Consider the following 18,611-nt stretch of genomic DNA (forward strand, 5'->3'; position numbering starts at 1 on the left):
CACTCTGCTATCAAAATAGCTGTAGGTCACAATAATGCAGTTCTTAAACTACTTGGAGACTATCCAATTTAGAGGAAAGTAAAGCATCATTCTAATGGTCTGTTGGTTGTAGGCTATTTCCGTCTAGGTGTATAGTTTAGGGCAAAGGTTTTTTTTTCCCTATTCGGTTGAAAAAAAACTTGAATAATTTTTAATAATTTGATAGACCAGATTAAGTGTAAATCTGATCCTTCCTCCATCTCAACTACTTATCTATTCCTAGTCACTAGGAATATCATCTCAGAAATAAGAATTTTGAATCTAGCTCAGGAACCCAAAGAGATTCTCAAAAGTAAATGGACCTTTTTCTTTAAGCCACTTGTGAACATGTGGATCTGATACATGATGCTGCCACCTGCTGTTGATACTGGAACTCAACCCACTTAAGATGGTCTTCTGAAGAACCTCCACAATGTGTGGACATTTTTCCTAGAAACTCTGCCCAAACACTGGCAAAAAAAAAGTGTAATTCCATCCAAATTCTGAAGAGTTCAAAACTTGAGTATGGCGGTAACAATCATTGCTGCTCAACCCTCAAAAAAGCTGGAACAGCTCTGGCCAAAATAACATGTAGCTACTGAATCTTTTGATCAAACTGATCAAATCCTAGAGCTACAAGAATCACATCTGCCAGTGCCTGTTCCGATCTTCTGGATGACCTGTAAGATTGACTGCAGTGGAGGAAATGCATGTACGAAACCTGTATCATCACACTGACTTGTTAGGACATCTGTGTCTACTGCCTTCAGGCAGGGATGTCATCTCATGAAGCACTTCGCTTAGACATTTATAGGAATTGCAAAGAAGTCCACAGAACAGAAGCCAAATCATTTCATCAGATGCTTGAACGCTGCTGCCTGGTTCTAAGTTGCCTTATTGGCCATGTAGCTTTGTTGGTTGATTCTGCCAGAATACACTAGGACTGAGATGTCGCTTATCCAAGAGATTTCAGTGCCCTTCTACTTACTGATACATGCCTGTAACGTAGCTAATGCATTCTTAGGCAAATAGGGCGTGCACATTTGTAAAGGTCATATGGTTGTCTGCCAATAACCCCAGCTCTGTGCTTGGCCTCTATTTCCTTGAATGCAAATAAAACTGATAAGGTCCCTGACAGCTTCTCAGTTAACTAGAGTGGGAGAAGCAGGACTTGACTCACAGTGTCCCATGCTGTTCAAGTCTAAAGCACTTCTCCAAGACTCCTGAGCAATAAGGACAGGTCTGACAAACCTGTAATTCCAGCACAAAGCAAGTGGGAAAAATGGGTAGTGGTGTCACCAAGGATATGAGGGTTGTGCTTTTTCATCTGTTCATAAATGATATGGAATTAGGAATATAATGATGGTGTATTTTAAACAAAAAGGAGCAATGAAAGATTTCTCTTTACTGGAAAAAGGCATTATAATGAAAAATGTGGTTCCAGATCATTAAAAAACCGCACATAACCTAAGACTACATATGGTATGAAGTTGGCGAAGGAAAAAAAGAATTCTCATGTTAGAATTTGGGCTCATCCAGTAAGGCAAGTATTTCAGAACAGATGAGTTATTTCCCTTTATTACCTAGCATAATGTTGACTTGAACAAATGACTGTTCCTAGATGAGGCCTATGAATTTCAGTATCTTTATCTGAAAACGTAATGGAGCATAACACAATCATCTACTAATCACAATGCTATGTATCTCCTCTTGCCAAAGAACACGCGTGCCCTGCTGGTCCTCTTTCCGCTGCACCTCGTTGGACTAGCAAGAAAAGCCGTGAAAGATCAGACTTGCATCCTCATTCCAAAAGCAAAGGCCACAAACAGCTCAGCCTCCGGTAACAGAAACTAATTCTAAACTTTAAATTAAATTAAACTCCGTAACTCAAGAACAAAACAGTCAACCGTACTGTACATTTAATAAATGACAATGATCAGAAAAACATGAATATTCATACAGTTCAGTTGTTTACACCATGAAATAGACTGCAAAAGCCCTAACTACACCATGGTTACATCTCCTGAGCTACAGTACAGGGTATATAATATAGTGATAATTATTTCCAGAATGGTTCTAAATGGTGCGTTCCTTTTTTGCTTTACTTTGAAAAATTACATATTAATTACTCTAGAAAGCTTCTGCACTCTGTTTAACAACAAATCTCCTTTTTTGATGGTTTCTTGGTACTGCCAGTTTTTGCTGTCAGGCCTACAATTGGAAAACAAAAGAGAATTTATTGAGAGATTGTTCAAACACTAATTGGCTTTCAAACTAAGAGCCTAAGAAGTCTATGAATAAGACTCTTGTAAAGCATTTTCTTTACCACTACCAGTCTTCCCTTACAAGATACAACCAGGAGAAAGTGAGGGTGTTTGGGGCTATATGCTTATTTGAAATGTGGCCCAGGTGAGAAAGTAACTGAAGGTGTACCTTAGAAGACACCCCCAGGATCCCCCGTGGCAGATGGGCTGATGGTTAAAATGCTTATGGAGGGAGGAAGTTAATTTTGGCTGGGGGGGGCAGTAACATGGTTTTGATCAAGCTATCATTTCAGCTTATATTCCCCAATATTCACCAATGTAAAATAGAAAGAGCACCAATGTAAAATAGAAATCAGCAATACATTTGGCAGGATAGCAACTTACAGTCTAGAAATCTTGTAATGTTACTATTACAATAATTACTATTATTATCCAAATATGCCACTGCCTTAAATAATATTCAGTACAAAGCTTGACAGCTACCTGTTGGTTTCTACTATTTCGTTGACTTTGTCTATTTTGCAGTGTAGTCTCCCAGCAGCAATGAATCTTGAAAGTTCCCTGTTTGGGGGGAAAAAAAAAGATCCTTCTGTTTTATATGTATTGTTGATTTCAGGACACCATCTCAACAACCCCACTGCGAAGTCTCTTTGTAACAGTATACACCTGAAGTGTCTGACATTTTAGGACCAGCCTAAAGCCTTACCTCTTCCTTTTAGAAAGACTGGGAGGACAGAGCAAGCCTGCCACAGTGACCCCCTGCAGCCAATGTTAACACAATGCCGTCAACAGTCTCTTCCTCAAAGATGTTTCAGAAAAAGCTGAAAGCTGCAGCTAGGGCATAATTAAATGCTGTTCTGCTGATTGTTTATAGCTTTGAAACTTAAGAACTGCAATTAGCAAACCACATGGGAATGGAAATTGCTTAGTGGCAGCACACAATCCCTGTTCAGCGTTTGCTTCTTAGCCTGTGAATGTACAGTAGTTACCTACCCTTTTAAAACAAATGGCTTCATTGACCACTACTGGTGGTACGCAGCACAGTGACAAATACAGTAGCATGCTATACCCACACGTTACCTGCAATGGCTTTTAACCTTGATTTTATTTTCCATAGTCAAGGAACATAGCAGTAGGTCCTCATTTCATAACCATAGGATGATGCTAACCAATGAAAGGCTTTAGAAAAAAAAGCAGTACTCCAATCTGGGTCCAGAAACTGAAATGCAGCCAGAACAATTACTGCAGAGTAGGCTGTACACAGTCCTATAGCCCTTGATTACCAAAACAGACATCAAAGCAATCTCTTATCAGACCCTCCCTAGGCAGCCTATTGTAGCAATTGAGAAAAGCTGTAATTTGAATAGATGGTCAAGATATCCCTGCTCTTACCTTACAAAATAAGATACTGTACTACAAATACTATTGTTAGAGGACAGTTCTGGTTATCTAGGTAATCTCAGCTCCTCCAATCAGGTGGGTTAGTCTCATACACATCCCTTTCTCCAACAAGTATATAAATTTCCTCTAGAGCTAGTAGATTATCGAATAGTATCTTCTGACTCACAGGCTACAGCAGAGCCCCCGAGGGTTTTGGTCAACACTGAAACAATAAGGTTCCTATCTAGTCAATCAGCTTGCTGTTCTTAGTATGCCGAAGATACCTACAGTAGAAACCCTTTGCAACCTCCTCTACATGGTAACAGAACTGGAGACAATTTTCATGGCCTTATATTTATCTCCTCCCTCTACAACTGTGAGTGCAATCAAATCCAGAACAAAGCAATGAAGAATCAGCTCATACATCCCCCCTAGTTAGCTTAAAAACCTATGATTCTAATAGCACCTTTTATTTTGTACAACAATGGAACATTTCCTTTCAATGAACTCAAAATATCATAGTCACTATGCCTTTTCGACAGCTCTCCCAACTCCAAAGTCAGTGAAAAGCCCTGATTTTTACCCAAATTGGAACTCATCTTTCTTACAAAGAGGCGATTGGCTTCTGCTTCACTCATAGCTTTTAGAAAATAGCAGGTGACAGCCTTTATTTAAATACTACTGGGACTCCTTCTGTTTTGCAAAAACACATTAGATTTTAAGTGTCCACATCTATAACTGGGATCATGGCATTCGATGTTTTTTTTAATATCTTTCCTAGGAAACTCATCTATCTAATTCATTATCTTATAGTGCATAGTTTGTAATCTGTCCAGAAAACATTTAATTATTGCAGGGATGCATGGTCCATTGGCAAACTGCTTGGGATTTTTCTTTTTTGCCTCCAAATTAAGGGAAGCAAACCACTTCTATTCCCACTCATAAAGCATAACTCCCCTCACCCCCACAAGTTTTCTGAAGTTGGGAAGCAGAATTTGAGCTGCTCCATCAAACACTACCCACTGGTGAGTTAATGGGAAGATCAGAAATTTAAATAATTGCTTTTGCTGGAGATCTTGAAAGTTTTAGATCTAGATCTAACTGGCCACAGTGGGCTTAGACTCAACATGTAGCTACTAGCTTTCACAGATACTTTTCAATGTCTCCTAAACAATTACATTTCTAGATTACCTTCTCCTCTGGCTAAGGCCCAATCCTTACTTTTATTTTTGCCATGGTTGTGTTCCATTATCATAACGGATGGCACTATATTTATTTATCACATTTTGGAACTTCCCATTCCTGCCCTCCATGAAAATGTATGTCACATGAAAGCCACAGAGAAGAAATGTCCTGCCATAGATTCATTTCATCAAAAATGGAACAGGTCTTTCTCTTTTCCATAACTTCTTAATGAAGTTACATTTAAATGATGTTTCTTTTAAAAATGATTCAATATTATGACACCAGGCACTGAAGGATTGGCTGGATCAGTAAAAAGAACCGCAGACCACCAATGACAGAATCCAACCACTGAAAGTGACTTCATTATGTACCTCTTGGACTAATCTTTATAAATTACATTAATCCTAAGTATTTAGAATTTAAAAAGAAATTGATTGCTATCTTCTACTTCAGCATGGAATTATCATAAATGTAGATCTGAATTATTTTTAAATGATACTTACTGATCTATGAACTCTACACAGACTCCAAATGCATCTGCCATGTAACCAAGTGTAAGTGATCGATACGATTCTAGGAGCTGGCTGTAGGCATGGATTCTCATTTCCCGAACATAATAACGATAATGTGGTGCAAACAGCCAATCTTTCTTCATCTCTTGCTCAACAGTGGCTGAAATGGAAATACAATCTGTAAAGGTGGCAACACTTTACAGACGCAGTGGCCTGCAAATGGGATTTAGTGTTACCCCCAAGGATAATTTAGCATGGGAGACGTAAATCTTCCTCTGAAGGCTCAGAATGAAGGTCGGTAATGCACCTGCAACATCACTGGGGCCTACCGACCTCCAAAATTTTAAAAAATAACTAGACAACCCATGACCCACTGAGTCATCCTTCCAAAGATATTTCCTTACCTAAACAGAGAAACAGAATGACCACAGGTGGGCAAAAAAGCAGTAGGAGCCAGAGCAACTTCCAACTTCCTGCCAGCTTCCCCACTGACTTTCCTTGTGGGAAGCTGGCAGGGAGCGTCGGAAATCTTCCTGCCTCCCTCCCTCCCCTTTCCTTCCTTCCTTCACTCTCTCCCTTCCTATCTTCCTTCCTTTCTCCCTCTTCCTTCCTTCCTGCCCACCATTTCTGGAACTCCCTGCCATCACCTCAGAAGAGTTTAGAATCCCTGCCAGCTTCTCCACTCACTTGTGGGAAGCTGTCAGGGAGGGTTTGAAATGAGGATCACATGACCATAGCTGACCATGGCAGTGCTGATCACCTCAGAAGAGTTTAGAATTCCTGCCGGCTTCCTCGTTGACTTTACTTGTGGGAAGCTTGCAAGGAGAAAGTCAGCGGGGAAGCCGACAGGAAGTGCAGCAAGTGTCAGGGAGGGTGCGCGAGTGGCCACTGTGGCATGAGTGCAGAGAGACTTGGGGAGGGTGCGCAGGTGGGGGAGACTTACACAAGCAACTTGCGACCTTCCCTGCTGACTTTGCTTGTGGAAAGCTGTCAGGGAGCATTGGAAATGACAATCATGTAACCACGGCTGACCATGGCGGTGCTGAAGCAGCCACAACTTTGCCAAATCTCAATCCAATGGGAGTCATGGGTCCTGGATTTTGGACGCATGGATTCAGTAAGTTAGCCCACTTAAGGTACCTCGCTTCAAAGCATTTTGTCCCATGATGCACCGTTTTACCCAATTGAAGGTTACAAACAAACAGACATGAGAGTTTTAGTAGTATATAGATATTAAAATGATCCAAATTTCCCAAAGTGAATTTCTCTATTATTGGAAGAGATTTGAGGCACTTTGTAGATGTTTTAATCTTCTAGATGAAATTATGCCAAGTCCCTGAAAAGACTGTCCTCTGATCTTTCAAAAGTTCTTTCATGCCCAGCATCCTCAATAAAAGGATATATCTATCTATTCTGGAAGTATATCCTATCTGAAAACCAATGTCAAATCCCACCGACATCACTCCCATTCTCGTGAAGCATATCCTGCCATCTTTCTTGTTTGCCCTGCCCACTGGCATGCGATGGTGAGAGTGGCCAGGTCTGCAAACAGCTTCCGCTCCTTTTTGTAAGAAGCCTCACATTCATTTCCACCACGCCCACACAGTTGAGAATGGTTCGTACAGTTTTAGACCACTAGCCTTCAAAGATGAGGTGCAAGCACAGGAGTACTCGGCATGTTGCTCAACAGATTACATGCTCGCGCCCATTTAGTAATTCACATAAAATCATAAAGCAAAGCTATTTCTCACCCAATGACTGGAAGAAAACTGAATACCGACATTCATAGAGTGAAAAAAGATATTGCCGCACTTTGGGTAAACTGTGCAACACTTCCAGAATCTCAGCTCCTTTGATAACCTAGAGCAGATTAAAGGAAAAGGAAGCAGAAATCAGAGGAGGGCAGTAAGGAAACCCAGGCTCTATGGCCTCTCTATGCAAGGAACAGCTTAACCTACCTTCTCTCTTAGGTCAGGCCTATCTAAAGCAATCATGCTGACATAAACTGTGTATGTTACAAAGGTTTTGTAATCCATAAGTTCGTAAGATGTAAATGTTGAAACTGTATCCAGGAAAAGTTCTGCTGCCTGCTTGAAGTCACGAATGGCCACACAGTATAGGCCTTGGTAGACCTTGAGCCGGTTCCGCCGATCCCAGTCTCCTCCTTCTTCTATAAGACTTCCGAAGAAAACAAGAGATACCAGTTAATCGGCAGTCCGCAGCAGCGTGGAACCACTTCGTCACATCCAAAATCCCATAAAGTCACTAGCTAAATAAATGGACAAAACACAGTTCTGCTGCATAAAACCCAACACATGCTTAACGCCTGTGTTCTGGCATATAATGGTTTTGCTTCTACTCAGGGTGAAGGAACACATCCATTCAAGAACAAGCTCCCGGTTGAAACACTTCCTTCTCACAGACTGCAAACCTGCGCTTTTAGCAAGGAGAGGAGAGCAACCAATTTCTGCTTCACGTGTCAACCAAAGGATGACCTGTAAGCTATAAGAGCACACCATGCAAGCATGATCCAGTCAGAGTTAAATGTAGAAGTTTTTCAAAGCTTTTTCCAGAATAGGAAAAATGGGGCGGGGGGGGGATTATTAATGAAAAAGTATCACTGTCAAAACAATAAAATACTTTATGAATATTTAAAAATAACAGAATTACACATGAAGGTGAAGCAACCTGTATATGTCTACAAGTGGTTATATTACGTTCAATTAAAAATGAACAAAATATAGTTCATAAAATGGCACTCTTCAGGTACAAAATGCATTTCAGTTTTTAAAAGTAATGTTACCCTTCCTATTACATATTTCATTTTTTCCCAAAATCTTCATTTTTAAAAGATATCATTGCATTTTTCAGCATTTCTGACATCTTTTCATTGATTTAGCATTTCTGAATGTCGGCCCCGGTGTGACGTAAAAACCATTCACTTATAATCAGACAACCCTACAATTATGTTCAAAACTCCACCAATGCCTTAGATCTAGTTTCTTCATTCTAACAGGAAAGATACCTTTTGGCCTTTTCAGTGTTCCGGGTAATAAGGTCATTGTCCATATAAAATAAGCCGATTCGCAGCAAGTAGAACACAATATCCAGCCGATGTCCTAGTGCAACAGTTTTGTCATAAGTCTTCCGAAAGGCAGTTAGAGCAGCTTCCTAAAAAAAGAGCATGGTAAGGACAGATATGCATGACTTCAAATCAGATACAGCTTGCCCTAGGGACACCACCAAATGTCTTAAATCAAGTTTTATACTACCACAGAGGTACCAGTCACTGATCAACATCTTCACAGCAAACTGAAAAGAACAATTCTCCAATTCAATTTTTCTGCTCATGTTTTGAGTAAAGGTCAGCCTTCCAGGAGTTTACTTACTAGCATTATCCCCCGCCAATTTTAGAAAACCCAAGGGGGGTAACAGAGCTACATGACAAAATCGCTATCTGTTGCACTTAACTCTAAAGCAGGCAGAAGTTTCCTTCTCCAGAGTGTACAGTAGTAGAACAGTAGGCAAGCAGAGAGGTCTTGAAAGAAAAGAAGGTTCAGTGGCTAGCACAAGAAAACAAGTAGTTCTTGGGCCAAGTCAAAAGTTGTTCACCAGCTTAGTAGGCCAGTAGATCAGGGTTTCTCAGTCAGGGTTCCGTGGAACCCTAGGGTTCAGTGAGAGGTCAGTAGGGGTTCCCTGAGAGATTACAATTTATTTAAAAAATTATTTCAAATTTGGGCAACTTCACATTAAAGAGGTAAGTTACATTCTTTAGTTTTAGTTTAGGAACACTGCTAATGTATACAAAGGCCTCCAAGCGAAACAAATATAATCATTTTGAAACTTCTGGCCTATATTTGAGCCTGAATGTGCGGGGCTTCCCCAAGACGTGAAAAATATTTCAAGCGTTCCTCCAGGGTCAAAAGGTTGAGAGAGGCTGCAGTAGATGGACAACTAGACTGTGATCTGGGAACTGTAGCATGCATTTCTGCAACATCAGGCACATCGCAGAATCACAGAGAGAGAAAGGGCTGCTTAGGCCAAAGAGCCCAATCCCTTCCTCTGTGCAGGAATCCAGCTTAAAGCATCCAGACAGATCACTGTATTTCTGTCCATTTTCATTTTTATAGCATTAATGGTCTCTCTTTCTTCACCCTCAGGAATGTGGGGGGAAAAAAGAAGGAAAAAATCTATACACAGCTATTATTAAGCTTTACTTATTACTGCATTTCCGCCTTACTCTATACCAGAAGGCCTCCAAATTCCTCCAAACCTGGCATTCAAAATAACAATCTAGTAAAAACAAAATGAAGACAAAATATATGCATTTTGGCTCTAGTTAGCTAAAATACGAGGTTACCAGCCAACCCCCTTCATCCAGTATAGCAAGTATTTTCTCTGAAACAAAACTCTAAGCAAAGGGATAGGGGATCTGTAGCCTTCCAGACCGACTGAACTCCAGTTCTCTACAACCCCAGGGAGCATCTGTGGGAAGATGCAATCTGACACACAAACGTTCTCATAGAGCCTTCTAGGCCAACCCTAAGTCATTTTACTGTATTTTATAACTCTTTTCACATTATCACTCCCATATACAATAGCAGCTTCTGAAAGCATCATAAGCAAGCTTGTTCAGTATTAGACATAGCCAGACAAACTTAGGTATGGTCCCCAGAAACCACCAAGCAGTATTAACAATTTGTAATTTTTAATGTGGCTGAAGCAAATCATGAAATATTGGATTAGAGACTAATCCTACTCAGTTTTAATTAAATGTAAAACAAATCAAATTTAGCTTTTATTCTAGTCTATTAATCTTGGGAATGTGGCCCCAGCATAGCATTCAAAAGCCATGTGTGGTCCTCAATTTCAAGGCAGTTGTATACTCACGTTCAATATGGTCATCATTAAAGGAAAATCTGGGTTTAAATCATTTGGCAATTTTTGAAATCTGAACACTTCACTTACCTTGTCCCCAATTCGGCAGAGATACTCAGCTTTGGCCATCATGGCATCACGGATTTCACTTTCTCCCAGGTTCTTCTCTGCATCTTCTAATTCATCATCCAGGCGTTTCAATTCTTCCTCATTTGCTTTTTTCATCTTATTCAATAGATCTGTATCTACCTGCCAGTCAAGCGATTTGCAGAGGCATTCATAAAATGGGGCCATATCTGAAAAAAGCATCACCAGAAAAGATATGATAAAACCATATCTTTAACCAGAACAGGAGTAACAAAAACATAAAAGGAAATGAAATAAGCATTGCATCAGCTTGCTGTGAAGGACCAGTGGAACACACTGATCAGACTGAGATGCTTCAAATCTTTGATTAGGTGATTGTGACTAGACACTCCACAGGCTTGCTGTCAAAATAAGGGGAAGGTATCACTTTGCTTTTTCCAAGTGATACCTGGTGGTAGTAGTATTTACTTAGTTTTTCTATTTCATTTTACTGCATGTATAAACCAAGGAGACCCTCAAAAGGATTTCCTTCTGAATAAATATGCAAAGTTTAGGTCACATGTGGTAACATGCATGATATCCCTCACAACAGACTTTTTATATGCAACTTATCACATGCACAGGAGGACATAAAATGAAGAAAGTTAGCTGAATAATATTTAGAGCAAAGGAATAAAAACACAATAGAGTTTCCTCAAGGGAAAGAAAGCACTAATCTCAGAAACAGCAGAGAAGATTATTCGATAGATAAACTACTGTTGCAATATATAAATCTGAGCAATAAGTATTCAACAGTATACAGAGTGATGTAATTAATGTAATAAATAATTACTGCTGATATTTAATGCTGAAAGCTAGCCAGAAGGGTGACTGACATATAATAAGCATCCATGACCATTGTTTTGCTATGAAGGAAAACAATGAGGTAAAGAATAAAATTGGATCTAAAAGACAAAGACAAAATTCAAAATGATTATTCATTAAAGAAATGTGTTGAAAACAAAATAATCCATTTAGAGACAAATGCAAAGTTATGCATTTAGGGGGGAAAAAACCAAATACTCAAGTATAGGATGGGAGATCTTACCTGCCTTGATCACAGCACCTGCAAAACAGTTCTGGGAACTATATAATTGATTACAAGCTGAATACCCATCAGCAGTGTGACATGGCTACTAAAAAGATGGATGCTATTAGGTTTTTTTTTAGCAGAAGTATATTTTCCCAACCCTGAAAAGCAGTCATTCTACTCTGCCCTGCTCAGACCCCATCTCCAGTACAATGTCCAGTTCTGGGCATTGCATTTTGAGGATTCAGAGAATCCAAGTGCAGAGAAAGGCAATAAGGATTATCAGGGGGCTGGAAACCTAAGGCTTACCAGAAAAGTCTGAGGCAGCTTTGAAAAAAGCAATGTGGCAGGGTTACATTTCAAAAAAAACCAAACAAACCCTGAAGAGATGTTACACAGAATAAAGGAATGGTTTGTTCCTTATGATCGCAGGGGGAGGAGAGCCAAGAGGTATGGACTTGAGACAGAACGGCAGGCTTGACAGCGGGACCAGACAGCGAAGAGGGTGGCACGTTCCCCTCGTTAGATGGGTTCAAGCAGAGACTGAAGAGTCATCTGGCAGGGACGCTTCAACTTAACACAACTTCCTACTCTTCTGAGCATGTACAGAAAGCTCTTCACCCCCTACTCAGCACGGGATTAAGCCAGGGTTTCCCAAACTGTGAGGTGTACCTCCCTTGGGGAGGTGTGAAGAACCTTTACAATAAATCCACCTTTCCCAAAGTTTCATTGTATGGTTCCCCTTGTTCATGTCTGGATTGTTAGGGGAGGTGTGTATCTTAAGACTACCCTAAAGGGAGGGGTGATGGCAAGAAGTCTAGGAGCCCCTGGATTAAGTAAAGACTCGGCTCCGCCTGCCCGCTTACCGTGCTGGCGGATGGCGGCCATGAGCTCCTGGCGCACGGCGGGGTCCGGACACTGAGGCTGCAGGCTCAGCAAGAAGCGGAGCTGAGCGATCCGGAGGTCGGGGTTCTTCGGGAGACCCTCCTCTTCTAGGTTTTCCAGCGGCATCCCGGCGAGGAAGAAGGAAGAGAGCGCGACAGAAAGGCCGGCCGGTGGAACTCAACAGGAAGCGAGCAGCGAAGAACAGACTATAGAGTGACTCAGCCCGCCACCCGGAAGCGGAAGGAGCGGTCCGGGAAGCTACTTCCAGCATCCGCCTCGGCGCGATCAAGGGCTACAGTCTCTGCGGAGTCACCCTAGTCTTCCGAATCCCGGCGATAGAGCCGGGCACGCTCCATATGCATGGCACGTTATTTGCGACTGAATATTCCTCTGTTTGCATTACCCATTTCCCAAATCCTTGCCAAGTATCACTCTGATTCATCAATAAGATACATTCGGGCTACCGGATCGGAGCTGCCACCATTCGGACAGCCCCTGGAAGGAAGGATCGAAGGAAAGAAAAGATGGGCAATCCTTGTACGGCTGAAGTATAAGCAGACACAATATACGAGACCCAAGAACGTGTGGTTTGAGCACAAAGGGCCGAAATCGAGCTCAGATTCCAAATGGCTTTAAAACGGAATGAAACCGATTCGTGGAGGTTTCGTGGGTTGCATAGGGTTGCCATCTGCCACAAGGTGTTACTCGTACTGTATCTCGACTAATTCTTGCAAAGCACGAGGGGGAGGGAGCTGTTCGCCCTCCGGTGGTCTTTCCGCCCCTCTGCCTGATCCAGTTTAATTCACACCATGGTGGCTTCCTGGAGGTAGGAGGAGAATAAATGATCACCCGGACAAGGTTCCGTTATTTATCAAGATCTCTGTTTTTCTGCATTCCTTGATGAAAATAACACATACGGCAACTTGCCTTCCTCCCGTCGCACGGTTGCCGAGATCGATAGGTGGCGCTGCCTTAGTATTTATAGGCGGCTTTTAGAGCCAGGACGGTGTGTCCTGCTGGTAGAAATAAGGGATTTAAGGAATTTGTTTTGAATAAATGTTAAAATCACCAGCATATGTGATGGAAAGGGTCACAGAAGAGGCTGCGTGCCTCTGCTTATTTATTTCCTTATTTATTTTAGAAGGAGGGACTCGAATGCTTCTCTTGTATGTTTTCATGCTGGCTTTGCTGCAAGCTTGTTCCTGGTCACACAGTTGATTTCTCATTTTGGTGAAGTATCTTACATGAAGATGTGTATGCATGTGGTTTTCCGTTTGAGATCTTTTCCTGGGGTTATTTTAATGAACTTTTATATACTCAGGCTGAGCGAAGGAAGATCGATGCTTTTGAACTGTGGTGTTGGAGGAAAATTCTGAGAGTGCCTTGGACTGCAAGAAGATCCAACCAGTCCATCCTCCAGGAAATAAAGCCAGACTACTCACTTGAGGGAATGATATTAAAGGCAAAACTGAAATACTTTGGCCACATAATGAGAAGACAGGACAGCCTGGAGAAGATGCTGATGCTAGGGAGAGTGGAAGGCAAAAGGAAGAGGGGCCGACCAAGGGCAAGGTGGATGGATGATATTCTAGAGGTGACGGACTCGTCCCTGGGGGAGCTGGGGGTGTTGACGACCGACAGGAAGCTCTGGCGTGGGCTGGTCCATGAAGTCACGAAGAGTCGGAAGCGACTAAACGAATAAACAACAACACAATGGCCAAGAATCCAGTTCCTTGTCCTTGGGGGAACAAACTATAAAATAGAAAAGTCTCCCAAACTGAGATCTTTTCCTGGTGACTCCATAGACACACCCATACAGTTTTCCTGGCAGCAGTATGGAAGTGGTTTCCCATTGCCTTCTTTTGGAAGGTTTTTGGACTTCCCACTCTAGTCTGATTGATGATTATGTGCTACCAGGTTGGTGTCGACTCTTACTGACCACATAGATAGAACTTCTCTAGGACAATCTGTCCCCAACCTGGTCCTTCAGATCGTGCAAAGGTGCACTCTTTGCTGCTGTAACTGAGTCTATCCACCTTGCTACTGGTTGTCCTCTTTTCATCCACTTTCCCAGCATTAGAGATTTCTCCAGAGAGCTAGTTTTTTGCATAATGTGTCCAAAATACAATATTCTGGCAGTATAGTCTACACCCCTGGAATGTTCTGGTGGTCTTCTACCATAGCACTAACCAAACCTGACCTTATGTAGCTTGTTCAAGATCAGCCAGGGTTGGCCAGGTGCTGTCACATGTTAGAGTGAACAAGTTATGATTCCTTAAAGTAATAGTGTAATTTTTCTCAGCATGCCTATTTGCTACCCAACTGCATTATTATTCTGAATTTGCTAGTTCTTGCACATTTCTCCTAACGTTGTGAATGTTTATGATTCTTTAAGCCAAAGCTGGGCATCCTACTACTGATGAGTACCACCCATAACAATGGGAGAAACAAGATGCCCAATGGGTGGGACTGACAGTTTGGTGGGGAATTCCCTGGGGGTTTTAGTGTCAGTTTTGGAGCTTATACTAGAGTTTTCATAGGTTTTCTGCCTCAAATTACAGAAAACTCTGCATCTGTTTTCAGTACTAATTACTTGGGGGCTTAAGGGTGCAGAGAAAGCAGCTAGCTGCCACCCTATCCATGCCTGCTTTATTTGTTTGTTTGATCAAATTTAGGCAGTGCCCAACTTTGGGCATCTCACAGTATAATAAACCATAATAACACAATACAAAACTAGATGGGATCCAGCTGTTCTGGGTAAGAACATAAATAAAACACGGGAGCTCCATCCATCTTAACTCAAGTCCTGGGAGAACAACCAGACCTTCAAGGCCTTATTGAATGCCAACTGGGTGGGAGCCACACAGATTTCAGGAGGGATCTCATTCCAGAAGCCAGGCACTCTCCCTTGGTTCTGATAGATGGCACTCTTTGACTAAAGGAACCCAGAGCATGCCAACACTACTGGAATGTATGAGCTGGGCAGGACCCATGGGAGATGGTGTCCCTCACCCTAGCCCTATGCCATGTAGGGCTTTCTAGGTAATAACCAACATCTTGAATCATACCCAGAAGCAGCCAGTGCAGCTTGCAAAGGAGGAGTGTTATGTGGGCATACCAAGGCATGCCTATCACTGACCACAAAGTTATATTTTGGACCAGTTGAAGCTTCCAAGTGGTTTTCAAGGGCAGCCCCATGTAAAACTCATTGCAATAGTCAAGCTTGAGGTGATGAGTGATTGTCTGAAGGGCTTCCTGATCTAGGAAGGAGTGCAGCTGGTACACCAGATAGAGCTGCAAAGGCTTCCTTGGCTACAGTTGCCACCTTCTTTAAAGTAAAGACTCTATAGTAAACTGTTCTGATACTTTGCTGGTTGATTCAGTGACAACTAGAAACATCTGTAACCTGCGTCCCAGCATCCATATCTACTCTGTTATCTAATCTGTATCCTTCTTACTTATGTTGACACATTTATTTATGGTCATAAACTTTGCTGGCAAACCCTCCATCAGCTAACTGCAGCTCACACATGCATTAAAACTCTGCAGTGTGAACATGGAAGATTAATGTACTCATCAACTTTTTGGTTTATTTTCCAGATAAGATTCTGCAGCTCTAGGGCAGAACGCATGTCTAAGATACCTTGCTTATTTACTTACTTACTGTCCCAGACTAATACAAAATGGGTACAAAATTTAAAATACAGAAAGCAAACCTGAAACAATTAATAATGAACAAAGGGTACTCGCCAACTTCTGCAAGCTGTAACCAGTACTAGAAAGTAGTCAGCCTTTTTAATGGTTGCCCAAATTAGGTCTTGCTGAAGGAAGATTGTTATTCCTTGGTCAGAAAGGTAACTAAACTTTCTGACAATTGGGTTCATAAGTGCCAGATGCCATAGGCGGTACAGTGGCCAGCGTAACTGTAAGATTCATTATATCTCTGGTGACTGGCCTGGAAATATAGATATCATTCAGACTAGGCAGGACTCACTAGGAAATTATCAAATGGACCAATGGGTTGACTATGTATAGGAATATCAGAAGATATCTTCTGCCAAATCAAACCATTGGACAGCCAAACCCAATACTGAGATGCAACAGTTCTAAAAGTTTCATACAAGGATTTTTCTAGCCTAAGCTGGAGATGATTGGGATTAAACTCATGACCTTTGCCTGAAAGCATGTCCTCTACCCCTGAGCTACTGGGATGGACAAAAATGACCAACAATCATTTTACATATCTAGAGCGCTTCTGCTCCAAAATTTGAAATACGGTAAAGTCTAGTGATCACCATCTGCCTCTCCTGGTGAGGTCACATTTTCCTGTCTTACATCACAGAGCTTCTGTTTTGTTCTCAAATGCAGACTTTGCTACATATTACTTCTTTGAGCCTTCTAGACTGATTAGAGAGGAGATACTGTAGTCTGAGCATTAAGGCACATGCTCAGAATCCAATTTTGTGTGCAATGGTCTAGTGCCTATTTGTTGGTATCTTTCCAGCTTTATTACTTCTCTCACTAAGAGTCTCTTTTCTTTATCCTTATGTTTGGTTACTTCATTAGCGAAGAGCTAATGTAATTCTCCTGCTGCTTTTCCTCTTACACTTGCGCATTCTCTCTCTCTCACACACACATACACGTACACCCCACACAAACAAAGATGTATGCATGCTCAAAGCAGTAACTGCCTATCTTTGCAGGAGTCACATTAAATGCATCTTCATTTTTAAGCTGGTTCTCCATTTCCCTTTCCTGTTTGGTGACCAAGATTAACTAGCTGAGGAGTAGAGAGAGTGAACTACAAACATCAAAGGAGAAAGATTAATTTGTTGCTTAAAAATGACCCAGAATCAGCAGTATAGTTTGAGATATTCATCAGTACAGAAAGTTATAGGACTAACCTTATCTGCTTTATTCTGGAGATTGTTTTAAGGATGTAGTACAAATGCTTACAGGGAGAGGAAAGTTAGGAGCAGAGATAAAAGAAACTACACAAAGCACTACAGGGAGCATCTGTCTACTTCTTTCCATGCAGCCAAGGGTAGCAATCTAAACATAAATTGAAAATCCTTACATTTCACAGAATTTTTGCACGAATTTTATCGAACCAGGATCTGATTTCTTAAAAATGATCACAATGCACTCAGGGCAGCTTATAAAATGAAAGCAATGGAGCAAATAAAAAAAATAGAGATCGAATTTACAGACTTATAAAAACAAAATAAACCTCGTAAAGACAACATAAACCTGACATGATGGCATAAAAGATTTAGGTTGCAGTCCTACATATGCTAAATGATAAGGAAGTCCTACTAAAGATAGAGACTTGTTTGTACTATGTGCTTTTTCAAAACAAGGGGGAATAAAAAGGATTGGCTCTAGTGCAAACATGCTAGTAGCATAGATTGAAAGTGTCTATTACTACATGCCCGTCCCTGTTGCTTAAAGGCAAAAATAGGTGACAGGGAGACATTGCTGGAAGCATGGAGAACATGGGTACAACATAGACTTATTCCAGAGAGACACAGCCATTATAAGGGAAGGAAAGAATAAAGGACTTAAAAGGGTGAAGATAGGTTGATGGTCTAACACTTCAATGGTGTTGGTAGATAACTTAGATTAGGTACTTAATGGCCTGTGAAACACAGAACTATCTTTTCTCCTTCCTCTACCACTGTCTTCCCATGCTTCATCACTGCAGTCAAAGAAGCAAGACCCTTGGGTCACCCTAATTAATAAAGGAGAAGTGCTCTGAGGTTATGTGGTTTCCTATTTTGAAGTCACAGAGATTACAGCACTGCTAAGACTAGAAATAAAAGAGAGTTTGTTTCTGTTCCCCTTATGCTAAATTGTGCTTCGGAATAAGAAAAATTCTGAGGTAGAAAAGCAAAAAAATAAGAAAATGAGCAATTCTAACCAGGTATATGTCCAACTAGCTATCCTCTGATCCTAAAATGTTTTTAAAAGAGAAAAGATGTTGCAGTGGGCAAAACATATCCTGATAGAGCCCAGCATGTTAATTCCATCCCTGGTGCTAAGCAGAAGAGTTTGCTCCTGCCCCGTCCCTTCCTCACTTACAAAACAGCTGCCATAATGACACGGCCAGTCATCAAATAGCCAGGCCAGGTGGGGCAGGCTCACTGACCATGACATGGATACATTGGCACCACATGGAATCCCATTGCTTTGAGTAGCATTTGGACAAAGTCTCTCTTCCAAAAACTTCTGAGTAAAATCTAGGGCTGTGTTTCTCAACCTTGGCAACTTGAAGCTGTGTGGACTTCAACTCCTAGAATTGCTGGCAGAAGTCCACACATCTTCAAGTTGCCA

The 18,611-nt window shown here is 41.4% G+C and overlaps 1 protein-coding gene across 1 annotated transcript; it reads right to left on the reverse strand.

Moving 5' to 3' along the window:
* Positions 1 to 1,905: 1,905 nt before the first annotated feature.
* On the reverse strand, positions 1,906 to 12,507 carry PSMD6 (proteasome 26S subunit, non-ATPase 6). The gene is made up of 8 exons (XM_063291532.1): positions 12,260 to 12,507; positions 10,328 to 10,533; positions 8,385 to 8,530; positions 7,318 to 7,537; positions 7,111 to 7,219; positions 5,351 to 5,519; positions 2,766 to 2,843; positions 1,906 to 2,229 (listed from the first exon to the last, which is right to left on the reverse strand). Exons 1-8 carry the CDS (start codon positions 12,402 to 12,404, stop codon positions 2,133 to 2,135), a joined length of 1,170 nt encoding a protein of 389 aa, XP_063147602.1. The 5' UTR covers positions 12,405 to 12,507; the 3' UTR covers positions 1,906 to 2,132.
* Positions 12,508 to 18,611: the final 6,104 nt, after the last annotated feature.

The sequence above is a fragment of the Candoia aspera genome, chromosome 2 (assembly GCF_035149785.1).
Source record: "Candoia aspera isolate rCanAsp1 chromosome 2, rCanAsp1.hap2, whole genome shotgun sequence".
Taxonomy (NCBI): Eukaryota; Metazoa; Chordata; class Lepidosauria; order Squamata; family Boidae; genus Candoia; species Candoia aspera.

Coding starts and splice junctions, on each gene's coding strand:
- PSMD6 (XM_063291532.1), bottom strand. CDS start 12,404: ATGCCGCTGGAAAACCTAGAAGAGGAGGGTCTCCCGAAGAACCCCGAC. Junction 8,531..10,327: donor TCTGCCGAATTGGGGACAAG/GTAAGTGAAGTG, acceptor CTCTTTTTTTAG/GAAGCTGCTCTAACTGCCTT. Junction 7,538..8,384: donor AACACTGAAAAGGCCAAAAG/GTATCTTTCCTG, acceptor TTTCTTCGGAAG/TCTTATAGAAGAAGGAGGAG.